We start from the raw sequence: 12,576 nt of genomic DNA on the forward strand, positions 1-12,576 counted from the left end.
TGTGGTGTGGAGTGTGTGTGTGTGTGTGTGTGTATGGAGTGTGTGTATGGAGTGAGTGTGCGTGTGTGTGTGTGTGTATGGTGTGTGTTTATGGAGTGAGTGTGTGTGTGTGTGTGTGTGTATGGAGTGAGTGTGCGTGTGTGTGTGTGTGTGTTTATGGAGTGAGTGTGCGTGTGTGTGTGTGTGTGTTTATGGAGTGTGTGTGTGTGTGTGTGTGTGTGTGTTTATGGAGTGTGTGTGTGTGTGTGTGTGTGTGTGTGGAGTGAGTGTGCGTGTGTGTGTGTTTATGGAGTGAGTGTGCGTGTGTGTGTGTGTGTGTGTGTATGGAGTGTGTGTATGGAGTGAGTGTGCGTGTGTGTGTGTGTGTGTATGGTGTGTGTTTATGGAGTGAGTGTGTGTGTGTGTGTGTGTGTGTGTATGGAGTGTGTGTATGGAGTGAGTGTGTGTGTGTGTGTGTGTGTATGGTGTGTGTGTATGGAGTGAGTGTGCGTGTGTGTGTGTGTGTATGGAGTGTGTGTATGGAGTGAGTGTGTGCATGTGTGTGTGTGTGTGTGTGTGTATGGAGTGAGTGCGTGTGTGTGTGTGTGTGTGTATGGAGTGAGTGTGTGTGTGTGTGTGTGTATGGAGTGCGTGTATGGAGTGAGTGTGCGTGTGTGTGTGTGTGTGTGTGTGTGTGTGTGTATGGAGTGAGTGTGCATGTGCATGTGTGTGTGTATGGAGTGCGTGTATGGAGTGAGTGTGTGCGTGTGTGTGTGTGTGTATGGAGTGTGTGTATGGAGTGAGTGTGTGTGTGTGTGTGTGTGTATGGTGTGTGTGTATGGAGTGAGTGTGCGTGTGTGTGTGTGTGTATGGAGTGTGTGTATGGAGTGAGTGTGTGCGTGTGTGTGTGTGTGTGTATGGAGTGAGTGCGTGCGTGTGTGTGTGTGTGTGTGTATGGAGTGTGTGTATGGAGTGAATGTGTGTGTGTGTGTGTGTGTATGGTGTGTGTGTATGGAGTGAGTGTGCGTGTGTGTGTGTGTGTGTATGGAGTGTGTGTATGGAGTGAGTGTGTGCGTGTGTGTGTGTGTGTGTGTATGGAGTGAGTGCGTGCGTGTGTGTGTGTGTGTGTATGGAGTGAGTGCGTGCATGTGTGTGTGTGTGTATGGAATGCGTGCGTGTGTGTGTGTGTGTGTGTGTTTATGGAGTGAGTGTGTGTGTGTGTGTGTGTGTGTGTATGGAGTGTGTGTGTGTGTGTGTGTGTGTATGGAGTGAGTGTGTGTGTGTGTGTGTGTATGGAGTGAGTGCGTGCATGTGTGTGTGTGTGTATGGAGTGCGTGCGTGTGTGTGTGTGTGTGTATGGAGTGAGTGCGTGCGTGTGTGTGTGTGTGTGCATGTGTGTGTGTATGGAGTGTGTGTATGGAGTGAGTGTGTGTGTGTGTGTGTGCGTGTGTGTGTGTATGGAGTGAGTGTGTGTGTGTGTGTGTGTGTGTGTGTGTATGGAGTGAGTGTATGGAGTGAGTGTGTGTGTGTGTGTGTATGGTGTGTGTGTATGGAGTGAGCGTGCGTGTGTGTTTGTGTGTGCGTGTGTGTGTGTGTATGGAGTGAGTGTGTGTGTGTGTGTATGGTGTGTGTGTATGGAGTGAGCGTGCGTGTGTGTGTGTGTGTGCGTGTGTGTGTGTGTATGGAGTGAGCGTGCGTGTGTGTGTGTGTGAGTGTGCGTGTGTGTGTATGGAGTGAGTGTATGGAGTGAGTGTGTGTGTGTGTGTGTGTGTGTGTGTGTGTATGGAGTGAGTGTGCGTGTGTGTGTGTGTGTGTGTGTGTATGGAGTGAGTGTGCGTGTGTGTGTGTGTGTGTGTATGGTGTGTGTGTATGGAGTGAGTGTGCGTGTGTGTGTGTGTGTGCATGTGTGTGTGTGTGTGCGTGTGTGTGTGTGTGTGTTTGTCTTTGTAGAGTTTGTATGTGGATGTGTGTATTCTTTTATTCAGCAATGGGATGTGGGCTTTGCTGGCTGGGCCCAGCATTTATTGCCCATCCCTAGTTGCCCTTGAGAAGGTGGTGGTGAGCTGCCTTCTTGACCCGCTGCAGTCCATGTGGTGTAGGTACACCCACAGTGCTGTTAGGGAGGGAGTTCCAGGGTCTTGACCCAGCGACAGTGAAGGAACGGTGATATATTTCCAAGTCAGGATGGTGAGTGACTTGGAGGGGAACTTCCAGGTGGTGATGTTCCCATCTATCTGCTGCCCCTGTCCTTCTAGATGGTAGTGGTTGTGGGTTTGGAAGGTGCTGTCTCAGGAGCCTTGGTGAATTCCTGCAGTGCATTTTGTAGATGGTACACACACTGCTGCTACTGTGTGTCGGTGGTGGAGGGAGTGAGTGTTTGTGGATGTGGTGCCAATCAAGCGGGGCTGCTTTGTCCTGGATGGTGTCAAGCTTCTTGAGTGTTGTGGGAGCTGCACACATCCAGGCAAGTGGAGAATATTTCAACACACTCCTGACTTGTGCCTTGTCGATGGTGGACAGGCTTTGGGGAGTCAGGAGGTGAGTTACTCGTCACAGGATTCCTAGTCTCTGACCTGCTCTTGTAGCCACAGTGTTTATATGGCTAGTCCAGTTCAGTTTCTGGTCAATGGTAACCCCCAGGATGTGTTAGTGGAGGATTCAGTGATGGTAATGCCATTGAATGTCAAGAGATGATGTTTGGATTCTCTCTTGTTGGATATGGTCATTGCCTGGCACTTGTGTGGCACGAATGTAGTGCGGTGTAGTGTGTGTGTGTGTGTGTGTGTGTGTGTGTGTGTGTGTGTGTGTGTGTGTGTGTGTGTGTGTGTGTGTGTGTGTGTGTATACGTCACAGTGTGTCTGACTGTAGGGTGTAAATGTGTGACTGTGTGTAGTGTATTTCTTGTTTGTTGTGTGACTGAATAATTATACTTCAAAGGGGTTAAATATAAGGATGGGTTCCACAGTTGAGGCTTGTCATCCCTTGAGTGTAGAAGAGTAAGGGATGATTTAATTGAGCTGTTTAAGATGACTAAGCGGTTTGATAGCGTTGGTAGAGAGAAACTTATTTCCTCTGGTAGGGGGGGGTCCAGAACCCGGGAGCAGAATCTTAAAATTCAAACCAGGCTGTTGAGGGGGGATATCAGGAAGCACTTCCTCACACAAAGGGGATGTTTCTCCAAACCCACCAACCCACAAAACAGCTGATGAGGATGATGGTCAACTGAAAATTTGAAAGCTAAGATTGATTAAGGGTATTAAGTCTCACGAAACTAAGGCTGGTCAAATGGAGTCAAGAATTAGATCAGACTCCAGGTGCTAAATTATCTCATCCTATTGCCCTGCACCAAGCTCGAGAGGCTGTATGGCCTCCTCCTGTTCCTGTGTAACAGGCTCAAGAGGCTGAATGGCCTCCTCCTGTTCCTGTGTAACAGGCTCAAGAGGCTGAATGGCCTCCTCCTGTTCCTGTGTAACAGGCTCGAGGGGCTGAATGGTCTTGAGCTGTTCCTGTGTTCTTTCTAATTCACTGCACTTTGAGGTGTTTTGCTGCTGTGGGATAGATTAATTGAAGATTTTGCTGTGTTTTGTCTGGTTCTGGGACATTGATAATCCACAACAGGCAATGCTAACCCCTCGCTGGTATCATATGGTTTGGCTCTCACATCTTTAGGATTTTCCTCTCTCATACAGACCATTGCCTCTCAGACAGGAGCTGAGTTGGAGACGTGACTGGGAGAACCCACTGTCATCGGCCAAGCATTTATCACAGTGAAGTTACCCGTCCTGTCAACCTGGGGAGAAATCGAGAGCTGTGTGGACAACTGTCATCCAGCAGTACGGACCATGAAGCCTCTCAGGGCTGAAGTGCTGTCCCTGGGCCTCCATCTCTGGCTCCTGGCGATGAGCGTGGCTGAGAAGGTCTATCACAGCCGCGACCACTCTGATATCCAGGAGAGGGTATGGACACGGGCTCATCCAGTCCTGACCACCAAATCAGCCCAGGTATGTCACAGAACGTCCCGGGATTACACAAAGATTACATCAAACTGGAAACTACTGAGAGCAGAGCAACAGCAATTTCACCCAAATGGTCCTTGTTGGTGTTTATGGCACAACATGAAGACCCTCCCATCCCTCTTCATCTCACCCCATCAATATAACCCGGTATTCCTTTCCCCCCCTGCCGGGAATGTATCAACACGATTTGCCTCAACCACTCCCTGAGGTAGCGAGTCCCACATTCCCCCCCTCCCCCCCACTCTCCGGGTAAAGAGGTTTCTCCGGGATTCCCGATTGAATCCGTCAGTAATGATCTCACACTGACGGTCCCCAGTTCCCCTCTCGGCTGCTGGTGAGAATAACCTTCTCCAGTCGGCCTGATCAAAACCTTTCACAATTTTAAGGACATCTATCCGGACACCCCCTCTTTCACTCTTCTGATTCCTGGAGGAGGGAGCCCCCAGCCTGGTCGATCTCTCCTGACGGGTCTAACCTCTCAGTCCCGGGTTCATTCCGGTAAATCATTATTCCAGCTTCCCCCCCAGTGCCTCGGTGTCCTTGCTGGGACATGGAGACCAGAACTGTTCACAGTCTGCTCGCACCAAGCTTCTATTGAAAATAACCTCTCTGCTTCTCAGTCCTAACCCTCTGCACTGAGCCCCGCTGCTTTGTTTTGGGTCTTTTTGCTTCTATTTTTTTGGGATGTGGGATGTGGGCGTCGCTAATTGCTTGTTCAAAGGGCATTAAAGAGTTAACCACGTTGCTGTGGTTGATACATTTAAGAATCAGTGCTGTGGAGTCACATGTAGGCCAGACCGGGTAAGGACAGCAGATTCCTGCCCTAAGGGGCATTAGTGACCCAGATGGAATTTTACAGCAATCGATGTCTCCGTGGGTTACATCAGACTTTTAAATCCAGATTTTAATTGAACTCGAATTTCACAATCCTGCCGTGGTGGGATTTGAACCCAGGTCCCCAGAGCATTACCCTGGGTCTCTGGATTACCAGGCCAGTAGATTTAACCCTCAAACTGCCACAACAGATTTAACCCTCAAACTGCCAATGTGTCGCAGCCATTGGTCTCGGGTAACAGAGAGACCGCCTGAGAATTGGTTGACTATTTGAAATATTTCTGATTTCAGTGGGACCATCACACAGGAAATGAAAGCACAACCCCCGAGACTCAGGATTATTTGGCTACAGCCCATTGGCCCATCACTGAGGATTCTTTCCCACAGCAATCACATACTAATTCCAGTATCCCACTCTCTCCCCATAGCCCTGTATCAATCCCAAACTAATCCCACTGCCCCACTCTCTCCCCATATCCCTGTATCAATCCCAAACTAATCCCACTGCCCGACTCACTCCCCATATCCCTGTATCAATCCCAAACTAATCCCACTGCCCGACTCTCTCCCCATATCCCTGTATCAATCCCAAACTAATCCCAATGCCCCACTCTCTCCCCATATCCATATATCAATCCCAAACTAATCCCACTGCCCCGCTCTCTCCCCATAGCCCTGTATCAATCCCAAACTAATCCCACTGCCCCGCTCTCTCCCCATCGCCCTGTATCAATCCCAAACTAATCCCACTGCCTCACTCTCTCCCCATTGCCCTGTATCAATCCCAAACTAATCCCAATGCCCCACTCCCTCCCCATAGCCCTGTATCAATCCCAAACTAATCCCACTGCCCCACTCTCTCCCCATATCCCTGTATCAATCCCAAACTAATCCCACTGCCCCGCTCTCTCCCCATAGCCCTGTATCAATCCCAAACTAATCCCACTGCCTCACTCTCTCTCCATATCCCTGTATCAATCCCAAACTAATCCCACTGCCCGACTCACTCCCCGTATCCCTGTATCAATCCCAAACTAATCCCACTGCCCGACTCTCTCCCCATATCCCTGTATCAATCCCAAACTAATCCCACTGCCCACTCTCTCCCCATATCCCTGTATCAATCCCAAACTAATCCCACTGCCCCACTCTCTCCCCATATCCCTGTATCAATCCCAAACTAATCCCACTGCCCCGCTTTCTCCCCATAGCCCTGTATCAATTCCAAACTAATCCCACTGCCCCGCTCTCTCCCCATCGCCCTGTATCAATCCCAAACTAATCCCATTGCCTCACTCTCTCCCCATTGCCCTGTATCAATCCCAAACTAATCCCAATGCCCCACTCCCTCCCCATAGCCCTGTATCAATCCCAAACTAATCCCACTGCCCCACTCTCTCCCCATATCCCTGTATCAATCCCAAACTAATCCCACTGCCCCGCTCTCTCCCCATAGCCCTGTATCAATCCCAAACTAATCCCACTGCCCCGCTCTCTCCCCATTGCCCTGTATCAATTCCAAACTAATCCCACTACCTCACTCTCTCCCCATAGCCCTGTATCGATCCCAAACTCATCCCACTGCCCCACCCTTTGGGATTAGTTTGGGTTTGATAGAGTGCTGTGGGGAGAGAGTGGGACAGAAATGATGTCTTTTGTATAGGACGTGAAAGTGAAGCCCTATCTGCCTCTTTCGGTTGTTATAGTAGGTCTCAGGGTCACGATTTTGGTTCTTCCCAGTTTCCTCAGCCAATATTTATTCTTCATCCAACACCTCCAAAAATACTGCTCATTATCACAGTGTTGCTTACACAACCCTTCCACCATGTTTGCTGCATCACAATAGTGACTCAGCTTACTTCAATCGAACTTCATCACCGGAAAGAGTTTGAAAGGCACTGTAGAAATGCAAGTGTTCTCAACATATTCACTTTGAATCTTAATTTAATTTACATTCTTTCATGGGATGTGGGTGTCACTGGCAAGGCCAGCACTTGTTGCCCATCCCTAATTGCCCTTGAACTGAGTGGGCTTGCTGGGCCATTTCACAGGGCAGTTAAGAGTCAACCACATTGCTGTGGGACTGGAGTCACATGTAGGTCAGACCGGGTAAGGACAGCAGATTTCCTTCCCTACAGAACGTTAGTGAACCAGATGGGTTTTTACAACAATCGATGATAGTTTCATGGTCACGATTTTACTGAGACTCGCTTTATATTCCAGATGTAATTTAAATTACACCAGCTGCCATAGTGGGATTTGAACTCACAACCCCAGGGCATTGGCCTGGGCCCCGGGATTACTAGTCCACTGATATTACCACTATCTTCCTCCAAATCTAGTCCACTCTTGTCCTGCCTTCACCTATTGACATGAAGTCCCACTCCGTCACAGCCTGTGCCTGACAATTCCACCGGAGGGTTTCCATCTCCCCTGTGTACAGGCATTGTTAAATTCTTTATTCATGGGGTTGGGACAATACCAGAACAAGTTGGGTTATTAACCACAACCTGGTTTTTGCTATGGTTTTTATAGAATTCAATTTTACAACTTCCACAGTGAACTTTATGTAGCAAAACATCCTACAGCTCTTCACAGAAACAATCTGACACCGAGCCAGATAAACCAGCTGAGCAAAAGCTTGGAGCAATGGGGAGGGGATGATGTCGAGGTATTGTCGCTGGACCTAGTGAACCAGACACCCACAGTAACGCTCGGGAGACCCGGGTTCGAATCCCGCCACCGCTGATGGTGGAATTTGAATCCAATAAAAACCTGGAATTAAAAGTCTAATGATGACCATGAAACCATTGCTGATTGTGGTAAAAACCTGTCTGGTTCACTAATGTCCTTTAGGGAATGAAACCTGCCATCCTTACCTGGTCTGACCTACTTGTGACTCCAGACCCACAGCAATGTGGCTGACTCTGAGTTGTATCAAACCACTACAAAGTCACAAAAAAGGAATGAAACCGGACAGACCATGCGGCATTGATCTAGACACCAGAAACAACAACAGCAATCTCAGCCCTGTCAACCCTGTAAAGTCCTCCTTGCTAACATCTGGGGGCTTGTGCCAAAATTGGGAGAACTGTCTCACAGACTAGTAAAGCAACAGCCTGACATAGTCATCCTCACAGAATCATATCTTATAGATAATGTCCCAGACACCACCATCACCATCCCTGGGTATGTCCTGTTCCACCGGCAGGACAGACCCAGCAGAGGTGGGGACACAGTGGGATACAGTCAGGAGGGAGTTGCCCTGGGAGTCCTCAACATCAACTCCAGACCCCATGAAGTCTCATAGCATCAGGTCAAACATGGGCACGGAAACCTCCGGCTGATTACCATGTACCGCCCTCCCTCAGCTGATGAATCAGTGCTCCCCCATGTTGAACATCACTTGGAGGAAGCACTGAGGGTGGCAAGGGTGCAGAATGTACTCTGGGTGGGGACTTCAATGTCCATCACCAAGAGTGACTCGGTATCACCACTACTGACCGAGCTGGCCAAGACCTACAGGACAATAGCTACTAGACTGGGTCTGCGGCAGGTGGTGAGAGAACCAACAAGAGGGAAAAACATACTTGACCTCATCCTCACCAACCTGCCTGCTGCAGATGCATCTGTCCATGACAGTATCGGTAGGAGTGACCACCACACAGTCATCATGGAGACGAAGTCCCACCTTCACATTGAGGATACCCTCCATCGTGTTGTGTGGCACTACCACTGTGCTAAATGGGATAGATTTCAAACAGATCTAGCAACTCACAACTGGGCATCCATGAGGCTCTGTGGGCCATCAGCAGCAGCAGAATTGTACTCGAACACAATCTGTAACCTCATGGCCCAGCGTATCCCCAACTCTACCATTACCATCAAGCCAGGGGACCGACCCTGGTTCAATGAAGAGTGCAGGAGGACATGTCAGGAGCAGCACCAGGCATACCTAAAAATGAGGTGTCAACCTGGTGAAGCTATAACACAGGACTACCTGCATGTCAAACAGCATAAGCAGCAAGTGATAGACAGAGCTAAGCAATCCCACAACCAACAGATCAGATCTAAGTTCCTGCCACATCCAGTTGTGAATGGTGGTGGACAATTAAACAACTCACTGGAGGAGGAGGCTCCACCAATATCCCCATCCTCAATGATGGAGGAGCCCAGCACATCAGTGCAAAAGATAAGGCTGAAGCATTTGCTACAATCTTCAGCCAGAAGTGCCAAGTGGATGATCCATCTCAGCCTCCTCCAGAGGTCCCCAGCATCACAGATGCCAGATTCAGCCAATTCGACTCACTCCATGTGATATCAAGAAATAGCTGAAAGCACTGGATACTGCAAAGACTATGGGCCCTGACAATATTCCGGCAATAGTACTGAAGACTTGTGCTCCAGAACTTGCTGCACCCCCAGCCAAGCTGTTCCAGTGCAGCTACAACACTGGTATCTACCCGGCTATGTGGAAAATTGCCCAGGTATGTCCTGTACACAAAAAACAGGACAAATCCAACCCGGCCAATTACCGCCCCATTAGTGTCCCCTCCATCATCAGTAAAGTAATGGAAGGGGTCATCAACAGTGCTATCAAGCGGCACTTGCTTAGCAATGACCTGCTCACTGACGCCCAGTTTGGGTTCCGCCAGGGCCACTCAGCTCCTGACCTCATTACAGCCTTGGTTCAAACATGGACAAAAGAGCTGAACTCTCGAGGTGAGGTGAGAGTGACTGCCCTTGACATCAAGGCAGCATTTGACCGAATGTGGCATCAAGGAGCCCTAACAAAACTGGAGTCAATGGGAATCAGGGGGAAAACTCTCCATTGGTTGGAGTCATACCTAGCACAAAGGCAGATGGTTGTGGTTGTTGGAGGTCAGTCATCTCAGGTCCAGGACATCACTGCAGGAGTTCCTCAGGGTAGTGTCCTTGGCCCAACCATCTTCAGCTGCTTCATCAATGACCTTCCTTCCATCATAAGGTCAGAAGTGGGGATGTTCGCTGATGATTGCACAATGTTCAGCACCATTCATGACTCCTCAGATACTGAAGCAGTCCATGTCCAAATGCAGCAAGACCTGGACAATATCCAGGCTTGGGCTGACAAGTGTCAAGTAACATTCACGCCACACAAGTGCCAGGCAATGACCGTCTCCAACAAGAGAGAATCCAACCAATGCCTCTTTACATTCAATGGCATTACCATCACTAAATCCCCCATTATCAACATCCTGGGGGTTACCATTGACCAGAAACTGAACTGGACTAGCCACATAAATACTGTGGTTACAAGAGCAGGTCAGAGGCTAGGAATCCTGCAGTGAGTAACTCACCTCCTGACTCCCCAAAGTCTTTCCACCATCTACAAGGCACAAGTCAGGAGTGTGATGGAATACTCCCCACTTGCCTGCATGAGTGCAGCTCCCACAACACTCAAGAAGCTTGACACCATCCAGGACAAAGCAGCTCGCTTGATTGGCACCACATCCACAAACATTCACTCCCTCCATCACCAATGCACAGTAGCAGCAGCGTGTACCATCTACAAGATGCACTGCAGGAATTCACCAAGGCTCCTTTGACAGCACCTTCCAAACCCATGACGCTACCATCATGAAGGACAAGGGCAGCAGATAGATGGGAACACCACCACCTGGAAGTTCCCCTCCAAGTCACTCACCATCCTGACTTGGAAATATATCACCATTCCTTCACTGTTGCTGGGTCAAAATCCTGGAACTCCCTCCCTAACAGCACTGTGGGTGTACCTACACCACATGGACTGCAACGGTTCAAGAAGGCAGCTCACCACCACCTTCTCAAGGGCAACTAGGGATGGGCAATAAATGCTGGGCCCAGCCAGCGAAGCCCACATCCTGTGAATGAATTAGAAAAAGGGATCATTTTTAAGGAGCACCTTGTAGAAGAAAGTAGAGAGATGGAGGGAGGGAATTCCGGAGCTTAGGGCCCAGGTAAGTGAATGCAGAGCCAGCATTATTGGAGCAATGAAAATTGGAGATGCTCGAGATGCCAGAATTGGAGGAACTCAGCTATCTCGAAAGCATCTCTTCTATCCACTCACATGTCTGATTAAATTAACAGCGTCAATTTCACCTTGCCTATTGAGAGAAATTTTTCTGTGATTTTCCTTTAGGAATACCTCGACAAATATGGGTGGACAGAGCCGGTGAACTGGGAGGATTTAGCCTACCAAGGTGTCTCAGTCCCATTGGATGATGACCGCTCTCCATTGGACATCTCGGGGCTCCTATTGGAAGGACATTATAGCCGAAGGCATGTGAAAGGGCAGGAGGAGTCCCAGCAGATGCTGACTAAGTACACCAGCGCTCTCCTGAGGTTTCAGAAAGCCAATGGGATACCTGTCACCGGCATCCTGGACGACGCTACCAAAGAGGCCATGAACATGCCTCGATGCGGAGTCCCAGATCACAAGGCCCATGGTAATGGCTCAGACAGTCTGAATGGCACCATGGGGCTCAGCATTGCCCTGGGATACACTGTGCCGACTGATCATTTCAGGCCGGGCAGTAACATCACAGCAATTACCAGTGTGAACCGACCCAGCCAACTGGAGACTGCCCCCATCGGAGCTCAACATCGCCACTTGGGGACCTCCCACCTTGGCATCGAGCCCGAGGGTCTGCAGCCCACCCACCACAACGCCCAGCCCAATGCCACAGGAATCCCCAGCCAATCACCCAACCAAACGACAGACTCCAGCCAAGCCCAACCCAATACCACAGAGATCTCCGGCCAAGCCCAGCCCAAGCAAGTGGCCACCTTCAACCAAAGTCAACCCAATGGTGCGAGGAGCTCCAACCAGAGTCAGTCCAGCAGCACAGAGGGCTCATGGGATGGTGCCATGCCCGGCCTTGGCCACACAACACGTTTCATACGGTGGCTGGTGGACAACCTGAGGAGGAAGCGAGACTCCTCAGACTCACTAGAAAACAACTCCCTAATGGTGGCCTTCACAAAGACCAAACTGAAGTGGCGCATTCTGGATGAAGGCTACAGCTCCCAGCTGACAATAGACGACCAGAAGATGATCCTGAAATTAGCCTTTCGGATGTGGAGTGAGGTCACACCCCTGATATTTGAAGAGGATCTGACGTCACCTGCCTCAGAGATAGACATCAAACTAGGATTTGGAACAAGTGAGGAATCTTCAAACATTCTCATTTTTGCACAACATACATCTCTGCTCGGAATTCAAAGCATTGGAATCCATTAGGGAACTATCTGTACCTGGGAGAGGTACAGCACGGGGTTAGATACAGAGTAAATCTCCCTCTACACTGTCCCCATCAAACACTTCCAGGACAGGTACAGCACGGGGTTAGATACAGAGTAAATCTCCCTCTACACTGTCCCCATCAAACACTTCCAGGACAGGTACAGCACGGGGTTAGATACAGAGTAAAGCTCCCTCTACACTGTCCCATCAAACACTCCCAGGACAGGTACAGCACGGAGTTAGATACAGAGTAAAGCTCCCTCTACACTGTCCACATCAAACACTCCCAGGACAGGTACAGCACGGGGTTAGATACAGAGTAAAGCTCCCTCTACACTGTCCTCATCAAACACTCCCAGGACAGGTACAGCACGGGGTTAGATACAGAGTAAAACTCCCTCTACACTGTCCCCATCAAACACTCCCAGGGCAGGTACAGCACGGGGTTAGATACAGAGTAAAGCTCTCTCTACACCGTCCCCA

General features: G+C 49.6%; 1 protein-coding gene across 3 annotated transcripts in view; it reads left to right on the forward strand.

Moving 5' to 3' along the window:
* Positions 1 to 12,576, forward strand: part of LOC121283354 (matrix metalloproteinase-21-like) — a 197,795-nt gene that overhangs the window by 145,549 nt on the left and 39,670 nt on the right. For 2 of the 3 annotated variants that reach the window (XM_041197855.1, XM_041197840.1), the window contains exons 2-3: positions 3,669 to 3,980; positions 10,990 to 12,013. In XM_041197855.1, the coding sequence (XP_041053789.1) occupies positions 3,822 to 3,980; positions 10,990 to 12,013 (1,183 nt within the window). In that variant the 5' untranslated portion in view covers positions 3,669 to 3,821. The remainder of the gene's footprint in view (positions 1 to 3,668; positions 3,981 to 10,989; positions 12,014 to 12,576) is intronic. The other variant, XM_041197846.1, reaches the window with a different exon arrangement.

The sequence above is a fragment of the Carcharodon carcharias genome, chromosome 1 (genome assembly GCF_017639515.1).
Source record: "Carcharodon carcharias isolate sCarCar2 chromosome 1, sCarCar2.pri, whole genome shotgun sequence".
NCBI classification, from domain to species: domain Eukaryota; kingdom Metazoa; phylum Chordata; class Chondrichthyes; order Lamniformes; family Lamnidae; genus Carcharodon; species Carcharodon carcharias.